This window comes from Hylaeus volcanicus, chromosome 6, assembly GCF_026283585.1.
Source record: "Hylaeus volcanicus isolate JK05 chromosome 6, UHH_iyHylVolc1.0_haploid, whole genome shotgun sequence".
In the NCBI taxonomy this organism is placed as follows: domain Eukaryota; kingdom Metazoa; phylum Arthropoda; class Insecta; order Hymenoptera; family Colletidae; genus Hylaeus; species Hylaeus volcanicus.
In genome coordinates, this window is record NC_071981.1 from 11,930,735 (window position 1) to 11,949,159 (window position 18,425).

General features: G+C 36.3%; 1 protein-coding gene across 5 annotated transcripts; it reads right to left on the reverse strand.

The window, feature by feature from the left end:
* Nucleotides 1-256: 256 nt before the first annotated feature.
* LOC128878871 (carcinine transporter) lies at nucleotides 257-16,749 on the reverse strand. 5 transcript variants are annotated; one of them, XM_054127474.1, is made up of 12 exons: nucleotides 16,333-16,749; nucleotides 15,396-15,514; nucleotides 13,808-14,029; nucleotides 12,366-12,539; nucleotides 9,770-9,873; nucleotides 8,934-9,088; nucleotides 8,297-8,465; nucleotides 6,878-7,126; nucleotides 6,188-6,402; nucleotides 3,297-3,478; nucleotides 3,045-3,223; nucleotides 257-1,715 (listed from the first exon to the last, which is right to left on the reverse strand). In XM_054127474.1, exons 2-12 carry the CDS (start codon nucleotides 15,465-15,467, stop codon nucleotides 1,499-1,501), a joined length of 1,938 nt encoding a protein of 645 aa, XP_053983449.1. In that variant the 5' UTR covers nucleotides 15,468-15,514; nucleotides 16,333-16,749; the 3' UTR covers nucleotides 257-1,498. The 5 variants fall into 5 exon arrangements, with proteins under 5 accessions (XP_053983449.1, XP_053983448.1, XP_053983446.1 ...); XM_054127473.1 differs by having other exon boundaries at nucleotides 15,396-15,706; nucleotides 16,454-16,748; XM_054127471.1 differs by having other exon boundaries at nucleotides 15,396-15,706; nucleotides 16,194-16,748.
* Nucleotides 16,750-18,425: the final 1,676 nt, after the last annotated feature.

Sequence of the window (18,425 nt, forward strand, 5' to 3'; positions counted from 1 at the left end):
TTCCATTTGGAACATAATTTTGTTCCACGAGATGTTACACTCACTCCAACGAATGATTAAGGGGCTTGTAACATCAAAAAATTAAAAAAAACACTTTTTTTTTTTAAATTAAAATTTCAACAATTCTGAACAGTTCTGTGCAATCAGAACTGAATTTGGAACACTGAAAGTGGTAAGTTTTTTTGGAATCAAAACATTAAAAAAATTCTCGGTGTAAATTCAAATCCTAGAAAAGGTGAAAATGAAAGACAAGGAATGGATTAATTTTTTTTCTTTAATAATTTGTACTTTCCATAGTTTCTGTCATTTAGATTTTGTCGAAAAATGTTTGATATCTATATTAGCGCAGATAACACATATCATCGATGAAACATAATGAAACGGTAAGAAAATTTGTAATAGTAACAGTTAAGAAATGAAATGACGTAAGAAATAAAATACGAGGATGCGGTTTCATTTCTGTGACTTCCACTTAACTATACTACGTAGCAACTTAAAAATGAGAACACGAAATCAAACGTCTCACGTGTATTGTACAATTGTTAAGAAATAAAATAGAATCATGCTAAACGAATTTTATACATGAATTACACGCTAGACTTTAACTGATAATAATACCGACACCATACATATTTCTGCTGATGCAGTTATGAGTCAAAATAACGCTCTTCGCGAAAGATATAAGCACGAGAAATTGAACTGTGATCCACTGAATTCCAACGTGTCGTTTTAAAGTAAAAAGCGAGGCTCAACTGCGCTGCTATTATACCTAGAAATTCGTCTTTTCTCCATTAACATACGCGCTCGCAATTGTTAATTGATACCATACGAAAATTTAATTAATAGTGACGTAACCTTTTCTAAAAATTCTGATCGCTGAATCTGAATTACATCCCGGTTCAATCTCTTCGGCTTTCCAGCATAGCTACATTTCCAGGCCATCTTGAAATTCTAAACAAGTCATACAAGAAACCGTCGAGGAAAACAAATTGACAGAGATCCGATCCCCGATTAAGTTGATCGAATCACTCACGGATCTTGATCCTCAAAACCAGTGATTCTTACTCACTATACTACGGCACATCTCCGTGTGCTGTGAATGTTTGACGACAGATCCGATGAATGTTTACTTTTTACAATTTTAAATCAAATATAGTACTACGGTATTACTGCCCCTGCGACAATAGCAGCCCTGCACAGTCTATACATTACTACCCTAACCTTCGCTCCCTCCACTTGTCCACATCAGGGCACAACGAAATTCTCATTCGATAATCGAGGGGATTTATATTTAATCCGTTGCCTGTTTAAAAATAAACTATTTCCATCATCGAATCTATACATCACGAACAATTTAACCGTTAAGTATTAGAAACCGTGAAAAGTTTTCTTCCCTCTAGATTGTGTGCCAAGAGCCCAAATAGAGTAAGAAACGACAATGCATAATACGTATCGTTGTTTCGATTTTATTTGAGGCACACGGCTCGATTCAACCAGTCTAGAACCAGTAAGTCATCTTGATGGAGCCGTCGGAGTCCCGCTGCGTGTCCATCACGCTGGACTGACGGACCAAACGACGCACGCTCGCGCCACTGGGTCTCTGTTGCTCTTCCAATGTTCTTTGAGGAATGTCGACAGGTGGTTCGGGAACCTCGTGCATCTCCATCGTCTCTCTGGCCGATAGGTCCTCGTAGGAAGCAGCAGCGGACGAAGGTCTGAATCAGGGATGAACGATGAACGAGTGACCAAGAACGAGAGTCGAAGACAAACAATTTAAATCTATAGTTGATATTAACCGAAGCTTCCGGATATATACCGAGTCCTTTGAGCAAAGATGCTCCCAAGTTTCGTCAGCACAACAGCTAGTTTCTTCAGGGGGTTATATTGAATATCGGTGTGTCATTAACCCTTTGCGACCAGCGACTCGTGATGCTTTCTTAGCATTCTATTGTCACGAATGCTGAGCTATCGAGATTTGAGAATCAGGTCACCTTTACTTCACCGACAATCATTTTATTGACACTTCGAGTTCCAAAGAAATGAAACCTAAAGAAACATTATTGCTGATAGATTTACTGCGTGAAACCTACTGGTGACTGAGAGTTACCTCTCGAGTGCAAAGGGTTAATTCCTGAAGAAGCTAGCAGTAATGATGGCGAAACGTCCAAGGACCAAGGGACGTCTCGGTTAACCCTTTCAGACTTAACGTCCACAACTGAGGACACAAAATTAAAAAATTACCGATACTATCATTTAGGACGAATGTCCCTATTTGTGCAAATGAAGAAAGACCAATTTTCCTCGATAACTAAACTATTGGAATTTTTTTTTCCATATTAATTTTAATTGAAGTTAGCCCTAAAAATTAAATTACATTAGTACGAGAAAAAAGAAATTGTGGTTGAGGTTCTGTGAAGGGAGAGCGAGAGAGGGGAGAAAAGGAAGGGAGAGTTTCGTCCTGGACCTGCCAGTGGTCTCGTCAGTAAAGCTACCTAGCAGGCTCGTACCTTAGACGCCAGTCTGGAGGTTTTTTTTTTTGGATTCTCTTGAGTGATACTGCGGTGCCTTGGGAGATTCTCTTATAACCGACTTTTCTTCTTGATGATTTTTGTGTCTCGTTGCTTCTTAAAATGAGTGTGGAGTTGATTCTCTTATGTGTTGCAGAATAAAAGGGTTACAAAAAAGAAAACTGATAACAAACATCTGGAGGTTGGTCGAGAAAGGTTCATGTAGGAAAGTTAGGCGAACCGAGCACTTGTGAGCGCGGTGTCTCTCTAGTGGTGAGGACAGGAAATGCCACCACAAAATAATTGAGGGTTAATATCTGAAAGGGTTAATATCAACTATGACAAAGCAGTATATTGATAATTGGAAACTTTGGTGCAAAGAATGGTCGTCTCTATATCTGGTTACTTCTAGATTTGAACAACCCTGCAAAACTCATGACAAATTTGTTTTGGAAAATCTCCATCTTCGATAGTAACTGGTTATTGCACCACAATTTTCAATGTTTCTCGAACGTTATCGTTGCCAGGGGTTCCTACTTGATTGGAACGCAACGAAAGCAGTCGGCACAGGTCCAGTCCTTTCCAAAAAGCTCCCCCTCTTCTACCGTTTGCGGCAAACGATGATGCAGAGTCTCCGGCAGACGCAAGCCCGAGAGACCGCCTATCACCGATACGGTGCCCAATATCACGAGGGGCAGCACCAAGTTCTCCTTACCCTGCACGAGAATGACGCAAATGACTCGATTTGCAGCACGCTACGTCGCGATAAGCTTATTTACGATCACTTACGAGATAAGTAACAAAAGGAATGATGATAAGTCCGAGACCACTGATGTAAGCAGAGAAACCGATCGCTACGCCGCGCAGTTGCGTGGGGTAAAGTTCACCGGCGAACGGATATATAATTAAAAAGGAGGCAGATATCGCGGATTTCGATAACAGGAACAGAATCAACGTAGCCACCACAGCGTCTGAAATGAAAAACACGATTACGACGTCGCCGTCGGACGTCAGCGAGGTGATTCCCTCTGTGGGTTCGCCTCGAACTCGGCGATTATTCCTACAATCTAGCGTTTGCGAGTTTTTCGCGTGAGCACTTCACTGTTCGGCAGTTCTTATACTTTGACTTCTCGCGGACGTTAGAATTTCAACTTCGAATCGGACAAACTCGTTAATCGACATTTCTTGTTTAGCACTTGTGGATGTCGGAGATAACTGAGAACATGTTGTGAATTTAGCAATCACGAGTAATCAATCTTCCGAATTAATCGTTGTTTATTGTACGCAAAGAACGTTTCGGCAAGTCAGGAAGTATGGCCATGTTAGGGTAAACAAAAACAATTTCGTGTAGAAAAGTAATAAATCAGATTAAATGAAGGGTACCGAAGTCCATATATGTGTAGATAACAAAACAAACAATTTGTGGTTGTATCGAGTCATTGGATAAATACAACGATTTCGAATACATTGAATAGAGATCCAGAGATTATGCAGAGATCCTTAAACCATTAACACCTGAATTAAATTTTGTATAAGTCTACTTTAATTTGTATATGAGCAAATTGCAGCAGTAGTTGATAAATAATGCATCAATAACGGATCGTTATCAGAAAAAACCATCATAAAGTATCATTATTCCATCTTGAGGGAGTATGTCAGCCTAGATGGACAAAAAAAATCAATTTTTTTTAATTGTATTTTCTGAAAGTTTGAAATTTTGAGAACATTCTTTAAAAATTTTGAAAAATGACAGAGGTATGGAAGTAAAATGAAATCAAATCACAGATGCACAGATGCTGGGACAAATAGCGAATATCCTTCTGTAGGCATTTTCTAAACAATAATGTAATATTCGATCGAGCCAAGTCGACAAAGCAAAATTATTGCTGAAGATGATGCGGCTGCTGTTTGAAGGTATCTTATATAGACCTAGAATAGATGATTAACGGTATGATGTATTTCTATTTTTATTTCTAAGACAATTCATTCTTAAACTTTAAACGCGTTTTTCTGAAAACGCAGTTTTCGAAGTCGATGAGCATGAGAACTCGAAAATGGCTCAACCGATTCAGCTCAAATATGCAGACGATATTCTTAAAAACTTTCACTATTTTCTGATGATCGCACATTATTTAATTCTTTTATTACTTATTAATTATCAATAAAAAACAGATCAAAAATTTAGTGAAGAATCAAGAATGAACTTTAGTAGTCATAGTTTTGCGAATAAATATTTTTTCAAAATTCTGAATCGATAAAAAGAACGTGTACTATCAGGCTTTAGGAATAGATTTGGTTTTTTGTGTTAGGAGAATCCGAATCCAAAATACATTGCTCACCGCCAAGTGTGTTTTTGATGACACGCTCTATGTTAACGGTTACCTCTCGCTCAATTTTAAGATTATTTAATTAGATACAAAAAATATATATACCTGAATAAATAGTCTCAGAAATAAAAATTCTGAAGTGTGTCTGAGTGACCTTCATTTTGACCATTTAGTCTGGCATGCCCCCTTAAAATTACATTTTATCTGAGTGCATTGGTCTCCACTGTTTTTACTAGTAACTATCTTACAATGTACTTGTAAACATGTATGTTTTTAGCATCAAATCATGTTTTGAAGTATAACACTTGATTACCTCTGTTATCAAGTTTTATTATTAAGAACGTGAAAATTGTCATTATTCTGTCTCAGAATTAAATTTTATCTGGGTATACTGACCTCCTATATACTTACTACTATCGTAAAATACAGCTATGCTGGTAAGCATTTGTATTTATAACAATCATTACGTTTTGTTGCGATATACTCAATTGCATCTCTTTTAAAAAACATGAAACAAAAAGTGCCAATCACTATAACTTACATTTCTCTTAATGTGTCACCTACTAAAACAGTATTTAAGAATATAAAAGAGACTGCCTAGTCCAGCAATGGGGTATGCTATTCCAACAAGAATCAAAGAATATATCACGGTTTTTCTGTAAAAGAGGTTTCAATGTGACTACTACTGTTTTACAATCTTGTTATACTCCTAGCATCGAGTGAAAATGGCGCCGAGTTCAAGGCGTTAATCGATTATTTCAGAAATGACGTATGTAATGTTTTGTAGTTCTCAAGAAAAATTAAAATATACAGTTCTATTCCATTCATTCTAATTCTACAAGTCTGTAAGAAGTTCATGTTAGATTGACGATTTCTACATTATACTAGCTACTATCAGCTTACTGCGTATTTTATATAAAGATACAGTACTGTACAAAAGTCTACGCCACCATGTTAACCATTAACCATTACTTTTAAGTAAATCTATGTTAATAAAATAAATGTGATGTATATTTGTTATTGTGTTCATGTGTGTAGACTAGTATACTATATATGTATACACATAATAGAATTATAAAAAACTATTTAAAACATTTAGAGATTGAAATTAATTATAATTAATACGAAAAAAAATTAAACGATCAATAAATTAATGTAGTCAATAATTAAATATGAAAGAGCTTTTCAAAATCTACGAAATGATATATAACACTTGCATACATATAAAGTAATTATAATGACTTCAAAAAATTGCACAAACTGAAGCAACGAAAAAAACGCACGAACTTTTGGTTCATCCTAATACGTTATTTCTGAAATAATCAATTCAACTGATCAAACGAGTTCGAGTACCAGATGACAGGAGAACCGTGGCGATACAGGAGATCCCAGCAACGACCATACATAGACAAAGAGGCCATCGACGGCCCCATCGATCCATCACGACCCAACAAGCCATGTAGCTAGGAATCTCAGCGAGAGACGAAAAGAAGAAGCTCAGGTGTTCTTCGTTCCCCAGAGCTGGACCGTAGTACGACAAACCGACGTACACCATGTTGTTGGCAAACCTAACAAATAGGAACACGTTCAGGAACAATCTTTTATTATAACAAAATTTACGGACAAATCTAATGTGATCTGTAAACTTTAACCTAGACCAGAAAATTCAAGCTGGCAATGTTCTTTCATAGAAAACACCCTTTGATAACAAGTAGTACTTCAAATTTTTTTATAAAACGTAAAACAAACCAAATAAACATAAGTACACGAGTAAAAATGTTTGACTCTAAATTACTACAAATGCAGTGAGGTATATCAGACTACTACAATATTATTCCTATCTGAATACTGATTGAAAAGAGAAGATATCCATTACGAAGTAGTGCAAATAGATAAGAAAGTTTCTATCAAGAAAAGGTGCGTTTAATCGAAGTAGATCATCAAACGCAATCGTGTATGCTCTAGGAAGTGGGCCGGCAATAATGGACGGTCTGCGTTTCAACAGATTTATGAGACACAACGCTCACTTGAACTTTGATTTACCAATTCAATGTGATTAAACACGTTTTCAGACGCATGTTCGGCGACTTGAAGAGAGAGAGAACACCAGGCCCGTTGCGCAATCTCTCCTCCTCACTTTTGGACCGTGACATCATCATTCGTTGACGAAGTTTCTGGGTGAAAGAGATTGGTAGCTCTTTCCCATTAACTTTCGCGAGCCTCTCGAGGATGTCGTTCGCCTCTCCGAGACGGCCTTTCGCTAACAGCCATCGTGGAGACTCTGGCAGGAACCTGGAACAATCTTGGACGTTTGAAAATGGCGCCGCGTAAACCTCACAAGGAAGATAGACCGACTTAAGAGAGGAATTGCTTTTTTAAGAGTAAGAATGAAACAATGCTTTGTTGTTGACAGAATCTTATAGAGCAATCCTTGAAGAACAATTACACAGGGTGAGCCGCGCAAAGTGTTACAAGGTATTTCCGCGGAAACTATTAGTGATATCGACAAGTTGTTTTTTTTTTAGTATTATATGTTCAAGTCCAAATTCAGGAAATTCCCGAAATCTTAGAGTTCGGAGTATGAATTTGTTTTCTAAAGGTTCCCTGGTTCCTTCCTTCTAGAAATGTACTCGGAACTTTAAGGGATTTAGAATACTTACAATGAACTGTGAAAGGGTACTTGAACCGCAATATTTCAAGATTATTCACAGAAAATTTCAAGTTGATCCGACTGAACATGACGAAATTATGACTCCCCATATAAAATGCGAGCACGTGTATATGTAATATCACCGGTAAAACTTTAAACGCGATTTTCTAGAGACAGTATTTTCAAAAAAGAAACATTTCCGAAAAATTATTGAACTGATCGCCTTCAAATTTGAACTATATATTCACAAAACCCTCTATCGTCTAACGACTAGACGAGATGATATGTTGCATAGTTTGTTTTTTATCAGCAAACATTCACGACATTTTTTTTTTTTTAAATTTAAACTTTAAGGTTTGACTAGCTGGCATCTCTAGAGAAAAGATGTTTTCGATTTTCTTTTTCGTCACACGATAACGATATGTATATACAATAAAACGCTGGTTGAATTTTTTATTTCAGATTATATTTATTCCGCGACGTCACGATCAACAGGCTGTAACATTTATATTTTTGAGTAAATCGTTCCATACAAATTTCTACATCATACTAAAATAGTAATAAAAGTGTGTGTAAAATTTCAAATAAAAATTTCGCATACTTTTTTCAATAAAAACTGATTAAGGAACCACATTTTGACACGGAAAAAAGCAATTCTCCCCTTAAGGGGGTCTTCTGGTATAGATAACGAAAAATTGTTTCGCGATTTGAGAAAGTTGTTATCGATAGCGTTTGAATAAATATTCACAAAAAAATAAGACGGCTCTTTTTAAGTTCTAGAGTTGAAGACCCCCTCGAAGACCACTACTCACCACCAGTACAAGGAGTACAAAAGAAAAGGTGCACTTGTGGTTACTGCTAACGTTCTCCAATCTCTTATCAAGTAGGTCACGCCAGCCAGCATACACAGGCCCATTGTGTAAAAGCTACAAGTCATTACCGTCACGAACGAACGGTAATTTGGTCCAACCAATTCCAAAGCTGTTGCGGAAAATTAGCGAAAAATTAGACAGTGCTCTTTTCCTGACCAGATATTGATTTATTATTCATTCATACATCATTTAGATAACGAGCTTTCTATACGAGACATACGTCAGATCAGAAAAATATTTATATATGTACATTATTTATTAAAAAATTATATGTAGAGCGTGGATCTTTATGCAAAATAAAATCTTAGCAAACGTATCTACAAAAATTGAACCTAAATGGGAATATCTATTTTACTTTGCAAATATTATAATATGAATTTTATTTGCAATACTTTTTTATATTATTGAATAAAGCCTGAATGAGTATAAAAGTCCGCAATCTGCTTATATGAAATAGCGTTAATTTATACTAAAAGAAAATAGTTATTTCTGTGTTCGAACGAATTCTACTTTCTCTAGACCTGAAGATGTCGGGTTTAAAAAATGTCTCTAATTACTGCTGCACGTGATCTCTTACATATGATGAAAGGTATCTGGTAAATGGCTGGTATGGTCAAGCCGACGACCATCCTCGTGGCAGCCCATGTCCAAAAGCTGTTCGATATCGATGTTAGAAATCCTCCTGTGATCAGTGTCGCTAGGCATGTGAAAAAGGATAGCCTTCTGCCGATTCTAGACAATAAAGAACAAACACTCGTGATAAAGTAATCGATTTTAAGAACGATTAACCGACAACGAAACCGAAGTCCAAAAGAACATTTTTTGAACGGGTGCTCGCTGAGTATAAACAAACCGTAGAACAATATCTGTGACTGATTAGTCAATGTGAATTTTGATAAAAAATAACTTGGCGAACTACAGAACGTTTACGGCTGAAATTTCAGCCCTCTTCGATATGTAATAATAATGAAATAAAAACGGAGTGAGATGATTTTTGTAAATCGACATTTATAAAAATTAAATACGTTTACTCAGTTGTGATTCGACTAGTAACTTTTGAAAATGTGAAATCCTTAGTCTCGTTATCTGACATCATACGGAATTATATGGAGTTATTTCTTAACTAGCAATTTTTTATCATTACAATATTCAACGATCATTTATCCTTAAGGCAAGGTTGGAACTGCTTACCGTACTTGACTTATTCGCAAAAAAAAATACTTGGAACGACAGAAATATATTGAGTCCTGTTGAAGTCGTTGGTAATTGAGCATGTAGTACAATTTTTTATGAAAATGGCAGACCAGAAATTTTCCACAGTTTGTTTCTGCTTATTATAGTCAACAATTTGAGCTTGACCCTTTCGCAAAACGCTCAATGTATCATAATCTCCACGTGTAAATCAGTAATTACCTGTCATTTAGGGTACCAAAAAGGTACACCCCTATCGGACCACCAGTGTTCAGAGCGACCAAACCGATCGTCGGATAAATCGCATGATCGCACACTAAATTGAACTGGAACCCATTAAATAATGAAATAAAATACTAAAGTATAAGAAATACAGTTCAGTCACTCCAAACTAAAATATACAGGACATTATAAAAACAGTTTTGTCAAACTAATTCGTTGCATATACTGTTATCAAGAAGGCAGGATACTGTAACATTATTTTAAAAAAGAGATTCTTTTTGCATTTCTCGATAAATAAATATTTTAAGAATGTTGTGGAAAAATTTGAAGAAAAAAAAAGAATAGCTACAGGGCATTCGCGTAAGCAGGTATCTATGCAAGAAAGACAAATCAAACATTATTTGCTTGTATAGAATTTCCTTATTTATACTCATAATCATCTCTGCATTACTGTACTGTATACTTATTTTCTCATCCACAGTAATGATAATACTTAGTAGACTGCGGAGATTTATGCATTTATGAAGGTACGAGGAAGTTTACGAGCATGTGCACAAATGCAAAAATATTTAAAATATCAACTTTCATTTAAGATTCAATTATCTTTCTGTAATCGTGAAAATGTGAATTTAAATAACCATATATGGTCTAGTAATTATTTCTGCAGTAAATTAAATAGTTCGTGAAATATATAGGGTGAGTTACGAGAAACAGAATACCTGATTAACTTGGCTGCTATTGGTGATAGAAAAAAATACATCAGGCCAAAATTATTTGTATCGAGGGGTTGATCCTCCGATGTTACTATTTTTTTTTTTATAGGTGGAGGTGTCAAGGAGATACGAAGGTTATCTCGGCTTTTTAAATGTAACGCTATGTTTCTGCATTCGTATCATGATACAGGATCTTAAAACGAGTTCAACGACCTGTTACGTAAGGTCACTGAAGGTCACAGAAAGTAGAGAAAGGCGATGATACTTACGATTTTGGTAGATCAAAAGGGGTCATGAGGTGATTTCAACTTTACCCTGCGGTCAATTTTAGGGGTCATTCCAACGTCAACTCGAGTTTTTTCGAATGGACATCCACATTCACGACACCAGATTCGAGAAGAGGTGGGAATTTGACGTTCGGATAGGTTTACTTTTCAGGGGTAGGCACTCTTAGTTTTATCTCGGGATAGCCAACGAGGACGCAAGAATCTGTCCCCTTTGTGGTGCTTGATTAACGCGAGTCTCTTTGCTATTCACGATTCGAGGTTCTTGATTAACGCAAGTAATCCATCTCTTTCCGAATCCGGTGTCGTGAATAGAGGTGTCCATTCGAGAAAATCAAGTTGACCTTGGAATGACCCCTAAAATTGACCCCGAGGTAAAGCTGAAGTCATCTCATGGCTCCTTTAGATCTACCAAAACCGTAAATATTATCGCCTTTCTCTACTTTCTATTACCTTCAATGACTTTATGTAATAGGTCATTGAACTCGTTTTAAGGGGTTAGTCGCAGTCAGGAAAATGAAAACGGACACTTTCTTGTGTATCTTTTCTTAAGATATTAAATAATAATTTGTATTAATGAAATTTAAATATATGACAAAATATATCTTAAAGAACTATACACAGATTTTTGTTTTAAAAGAAGGTTAATTTATTTCGTCATAACAGGCGATTGTGTGAGTGGCCATTTTGTTTGCGGTGAGCAAGATTTCTTCAAGCTGGTGCACCTGAAAACAAAACTAAAGGTAGATTTAGAAAATATATTAGACTAACGGGTCCCTGATCGAAGGATTTTTTATTTTCTTGTATACTTTTTTTGAAAATGTATACTTGTATACTTTTACAAAAAATTGAAAATCAACTTGAAATGTACGCCATCTCGTTTTAAATTAATTTTTTCCAAAATCCTTCGTTCAGGGACCCGCTAGACTAATCTATTTTCGAAATCTACCTTTGTTTTTGTTTTCAGGTAAACCAGTGTAGAGAAATCTTGCTCACCGAAAACCTATGTTTTTAAATCATCGTCTACGTCATCGGCTGCTATGACGATATAAATTAAGCGTTTCTTAACACAAAAAATGTTTTTTAGTTCTTTAAAACATGCTTTATAATATACGTAATTGTTACTTACGCAAATTATTATATAATAACTAAAAAAAATCACAAAGAAATGTTTTTCCTCTTTCTGATTGCGACTAACCCCTTAAGATCCTCTAACAAAAATATACCGTTCAATTTGAAAAAATCTGAGACAACCTTCATATTTCCTTGACGCCTCCACCTATCAAAAAAGTAGCAACATCGAATGATCAGTCCCTCGATACCAAATAATTATGGCCTGAAGCATTTTTTCTTGTCACAAATAGCAGCCAAGTTATTCAGGTGTTCTGTTTCTCGTGACTCACTCTATATACGAACGAATTTTTCTCTCTAAAAAATTGTCTGATACAACGCTAAACGTGGTATATTTAATACGTTATCGTAACGATTACATAGAAATACATATTTAAAATATCAGCTTGATGAAAACATTTTCCTAATAAAATCTGGAGTGACTGAACTAGAACGCGATGTGGGAAAGCTTGCTGTGAATACACGTACGTCGATAACGATGGAGGACGGTGTCTCCGAGGTCTCGTACTCCCAACCATGATCGCACGGGACAACAGGCCACGATGCGTTTGGTATAGACGAGAGCGTCGTCACGACAGAAATATTCTCCGCTGTCCAATCGATATCGTATCGTGTGCATTGACTGTACGTTTCGTTGTCATCCTAATTATGAAATTTACTGTTACGACCAGATAATGAAATAGAGTCTATTTCTAGAGCAAGGATGAATAATAATAGCCTACGAACAACGAAGAGTCGGAAATATACAAATACGGACGGGGATATTTTGAACAACAACTTTTCTTGCTTCCACAATGTACAAAATCGACCTACGAAACTATCTAAAGATTTGAGAAACTGCGATACGCTAAATGGCCCTGATCAAGCATGGCAAATTAATACAAGGATTAAGCTTCGTCAATCTACAATCGCCAGTCTAGCCTTTTACAATATCTGAGACTACGAATCGGCTGTTTTCATTGGAGAGGTGACAAGAAGCGATTCTCGTTATTCAGAACTACTTATTAAATTAAACAGATATTTACAAGTATGGAAGGCAAGGTGTTGAAACGTAAACTTTGTCTAAGACGCTTGTTTAACACATTGTTGACCAGTCATGAGTTAACTCGTGTTTGCATTTGCAATATCTCTTTCAATTTATGAAACCCAGGACGATATAGAATATTGCAAAAGCTTTGGTCAATGTGTTATGTATGTAAAATATTTCATTACAATTCATTGTGTTGGTAAAATATAAATAAAGTTTATTGGAGTTTGTTTAGATCGTCTTAATTTCAATTACGAAATAATAGCCGGTGACACGAAGTCGCTTCTGTGTAAAATTGCCGGTCAACAATGTGTTAAGACTGCACAAATATCGTCTCAAGTATTCTCTTGGAACGTTTTTAACCCTTTGCACTTGAGGCCTTTTTTTCTGGTATCTACCAGCAACTCGAGATGCTTTCTTAGCATTCTATTGCCACGAAAGCTTAGATTGACTTCGAAAATGAGATCTCCAATTTGAGATTTGAGAATCAGGTCACCTTTGCCTCAACGACAATCATTTTATTGACACTTCGAGTTCCAAAGAAATTAAACGTAAAGCAAACCTAGTGGTAACCGAGAGTCACCTTTCGGGTGCAAAGGGTTAAAACTTTTATTTTGTCACCTCTATGAAATATATAAGAACAGAAAAGAATTTTTTTGGTTATTTTTGAGAAACAATTATTAACATTTGAAGTACAGAAGATAATCGCATTAAAATATTGTACTTTCCTACTTTCTGTCATCTTATAGATCTCTTTCGATTTTGTATTCTATAAGTCGCTTAAGAAATGGCGTTTCTAATGAGATTGGACCCTTATAAAGCCGGCGAATAACAATACAGAGGATTTTGGGAGGTTTCCTGACACCTAAAGCCAGTATTGCACCTGACTGATAGGGATCGCGAGTTTCCTTCTACGTGACACGTCCAAGTTCTCCAATCCTGGCACTTTGCACCAGTGGGGCGGCGTGTCGGCCATGAAGAGCTGATTGAAGGCGCAAAATCCGCAAGGGAGACACGCCGGAAGACACACGAGCCAGAGAAGCTGTTTCTGATAACGACCAAACTCGCCGACGATCGGCAGTAGATCGTCGAGATCGAAACCATCCTGCGATACCGAAATTCCTGCCTCTTAATCATAACGATCTACGATTCGAAGACGATTTACTCTGATTTATACCACTCGAAGCGATCTGGATCGACCATAATGAACACACAATAAGCAAAGATAGCGAATAACGGACTGCAATTGAACGAGATTCCGAAACTATTAGGTATTACATGCGTAATACTTTTTAAAACCTCATTCTGTTTTCAAATTAAAATTATTTAATTCTCTGAAAATGTAGTATTATAGTAAATATAGTATAGTTCATCAAATAAATGGTCAAAAATTAAATGGATAACACTAGTTTACAGCCAAAATGTACATTCAATGCCACTATTGTTTTCTTATCTATTTTGGCCTGAAATCGAGAACAAATTCAAAATGTCATATCTCGAAAATCTATCCATACAACATTTTTTCATTGCAATTTTCGAGTTTAGCAGGCCAAAAAACACAAGAAAAAAAGATAGTAGCATTGAAGGTACATACAAATTTTTTTATTTTGTAAACTCGTCTAATCTTCTCATTGTACTAGTTAAAGAAGAATTGCATATAGTGTGGTGCACGTATGATGATAACTGTCCTCTTTTGAAAGTACATAAAAAGTGGATTTAGGATATTGTTATTTAATAATAAAATACGCCTGACAGCGTAATAGTGGTAGATACTTAACACCATCTGTCGCGTTTAATTCTACACGCGCGTACTTTCATTTAAAATGAGAAAATCGTATATACACGGTCTGTCTAAAAAGAAACCGAACTTTTCCTATTAAAAGAAAAAAAGTACAAGTAAAGTTTTTACACACACGTTTATTTACTCAAAATAATCTCCCTTTGGGTTAATACAGCTTGTAGACCGCGTAATTAACATTTCGAAGGATCTTTGCAGCCCTGTTTTGGTAGCCCGTTTAGTACGGCGGTTACAGCGGTCTGAATCTCCGAAATATTGCTATAATGTGTCCCTTTCATTGGAATTGGCATTGTTACCTTGGATCATTCACCCTACTCGCCTGATCTGTCTCCCTGCGATTATTTTCTTTTCCCAAAATTGAAAATCCCAGTGAAAGGGACACATTATAGCAACATTTCGGAGATACAGGCCGCTGTAACCGCCGTACTAAACGGGCTACCAAAACAGGAGCTGCAAAGGTCCTTTGAAATGTTAATTACGCGGTCTACACGCTATATTGACGCAGAGGGAGATTATTTTGAGTAAATAAACGCGTGTGTAAAAACTTTTCTTGTACTTTTTTCTTTTAATAACAAAAGTTCGGTTTCTTTTTAGACAGCCCGTGTATACCGTACCATTCGTGTTTAATTAAAAAACAAAATCCTAAAAGCCCCTTCGCATTGTGACAACTTACTTCATCATCGACGTTCCCGGTTCCTTTGCCGTTGGCGGGCTCGGCGGTCTGATAATCATCCAGGTGCTCCATTCTCGTGCACTTCGGCCACGTCCAGGCTACCAAAACCTCGCCGATACCTTAGAAAAGCGTTACGTGACGTGTATTAGCTCCCTTCCGTGGGCAGTTCGACCGACGTGCTATTCGTTCCATCCTGGTGTGTCCTCTTTCACCCTCGCGATCGTGAAACGAGGGTCTCCACCGAGGAGCGGATTCGAGGCAATGCAAATATTTAGACAACGTGCCAGTTCTTGCGGTCGATTTAACAAATTCTGGTATGACGCGGTTCCAGAAACGAGATTCAATTTCAAACAGTTACAGAGATGGGCAAAACTGATGGCAATCACGAATAAAGGATAAACACAACTGTTTATCCGTTACTCGTCGAATAAAACTTTTAGAATTTGTATCGTACGATGAAATATTCCACAGTGAGCAAATAAAAATTCGATTGTTAAATTGGATCAATAGTTTCTTTGCTAAAGAGAACAAATATTTTTCTTATAGTTCATGTTTCATTTTACACTTTGGGTAAGAGTGCTAGACTCTATAAAAATATAACTATTAATGATAATAATTGGTAGAACAATGAGATGAGATGAGATATATATATATAATACGTTATAGAAATAGCGGAGAATTGATATAAAATTTACTATATTATATATTGGTGGAACTGGCGAAAATTAGCTTTGTAGAATTGAAAGCAATGATCAAAACCTAACGAAACTAAAATTCTACGGAAAGCAATGTAATCACTGGATCGAATAATATGTCACGGAAAAATCGCTTGACGTCGACTTTATTCGATACTATTCGAATAAAACTTTGCCCATCTCCGCAACGATGCGAGATTCACCGCCCCCAAACCGCTCGACGTCGATCACACAGAGCCTGCCTTTCGAATACTATTCCTCCGTTAAAAAGCACTTGTCACATCATCGTTTTAGAAGGGATAATAACAAAGCAGACAGGCCAGTTTCACAGCGTGGTAAAGCAATGTGGTGGTTTATCCGAACCAAGATTGTAACCCGTGTCGCTACGTTCTTGTTATATTTTACAACGAACTATCGCAGACACCAGATGTTGGTCGAGTTACTCCGGGATTTTGATGGCGAAAACACCGATATTGTTCATCTCTCGGATATAGTACATCAAGCACGCGTGATCCCAGCTTCCGTTCGGTAGTGAAGAGGTGCACTCGCGAGTAGTTTCACGCGCGGAAAGGGAATCGAGGAAATGCGGGACGATACGGTTGCAAGCGACGCGACGCATGCCACGGGGTGTGCCCTTCTAATTCAATTGGGTTAAGGGTACTTAGAGGAGATTAGGAACACTGCTGACACACGCTGCGTGGCGGCCGCGATTCACTCTTAGAACCCGCCGTGTGACTCTTTTTGCGTCAATTTGATAACAATTGAACAATGTTTTTCGTCGTTGCTATCTACGCATATTTTCAACGCCATTTTTGCACTCTTGTTGGAAATCGCGTACCGTCCAACAGGGTTATTTGCAACAGCGGGGTAACTTGCAAAATTTCGTTGCTTCTTCGATTTTTTAGACTTTCCGTTTAGTGTGTTAACTTCGGAGAGCATCGTAATTCATTTAATGTAACATTAATAAACAATAACAAAGAAAATTTGGTTATTTTCAAACTATTTTTGCTTAATTTTTGCCAACGGTAAGTTTTTTCTTTTTATTGGGGCAGTTCAGTAATGAGTTTTCAAGTATTTCCGATAATTTGACGAAAAAAATGTTTGAAATAAAAGTTAATTAGTCTTCAGTCGCCTGAAAATTTCAATGTAAAAAATTTCTAAATAAGTATTGTTTCTATAAAAAGTCAGGATCACTTTGACTTTATCAAACGGCATTGCATGATTTTAATTGTGCCACATTGTAGCTCGTAAAAAGTCAAGTTCAACGATCTATTATATTATAACTTTGACGTATCTTTCAATTGAGAAATATGAGGTGACCTTATATTTTTATTTAAAAAAATGTTTGTTTGGAAACTCTTTACATAGAAATTTGTAGTAGTATTGCAGTAGTGTTGTAGTATTGCAAGTAACCCCGTTTGACGGTACCTTTCAATTAAAAGTAGGGATGCTAATTGTCTTTCTTCGAAGCTTGGAACGAATTATTTTTAAATTGATTGAGTCTTATTCCACGATCGACTGCCAATATTATTTTGTTTGATAAATTGCTTTCGTGAACATGTACTACCTGTTCAATTTTTATTCCGTCTAATCGCTTATTAAATGTAGTAGCCTGTAGAAATCTTGTTCTCCAAAAAAGACCCATTATAGATGCTTGATACGATTTTTCGTATGTCTTTTGGTCGAAAATTATTCTTTGTGTACGATAAACAAATAATAACGAGTTTAGAAACATTGATTTGTTCGGAGTTTGCTTTGATTAGCGTCCTAGGCAGCTGACTTTTTTTTATTTATATTAATTAGACTGCGGATTTTTATGCATTCGTTGGAAATTTGAATGTGAAAGAAACTACAAAATTCATACAGTATGAAAAAATATACAAAAATATTGAAAGCAATGTTCATATTACAATGTTTGCAGTGTAAAATAAATTCCTATTTAGGTTCAATTTTTATAAGTACGCTTGCAAAGATTTTATTTTGCATAAAGATCCGAAGTCCAATAATAATATAATACGCCATTGTAGTTTTGATATTCTTGTTCTGGTGTCTGCGAAGTTTTCCTAGGGTAATCGAAATTTACACAAAGGAAAGCCGAAATTGGTGTTTGCGTTATTATTTTTCTAGTTTTCATCTGCCTGACGCGATCGTCGTAACTTTTTAAAATACAGACGTGGTCCAATTATGTGATTAGTGATAAAATATCAATTTCCATTTCATTTACCTTCTCATCATTTCTAATGTTATGTGGCAACAAACGATTTTAATATGAGAAGGATACTTAGTCATCGATCATATTCGTAGAAGTATCACGAAAAAACAAGTATCTGCTTTG

What these genes read in the sequence shown, in the direction of transcription:
- LOC128878871 (XM_054127474.1), bottom strand. Translation starts at nt 15,467, where the DNA reads ATGGAGCACCTGGATGATTATCAGACCGCCGAGCCCGCCAACGGCAAA. An exon ending in TTTGGTACCCTAAATGACAG is followed by an intron (nt 9,089 to 9,769) that starts GTAATTACTGAT and finishes TTTATTGTCTAG; the next exon opens with AATCGGCAGAAGGCTATCCT. An exon ending in TTTCGTTGCGTTCCAATCAA is followed by an intron (nt 1,716 to 3,044) that starts GTAGGAACCCCT and finishes TCCCTGATTCAG; the next exon opens with ACCTTCGTCCGCTGCTGCTT.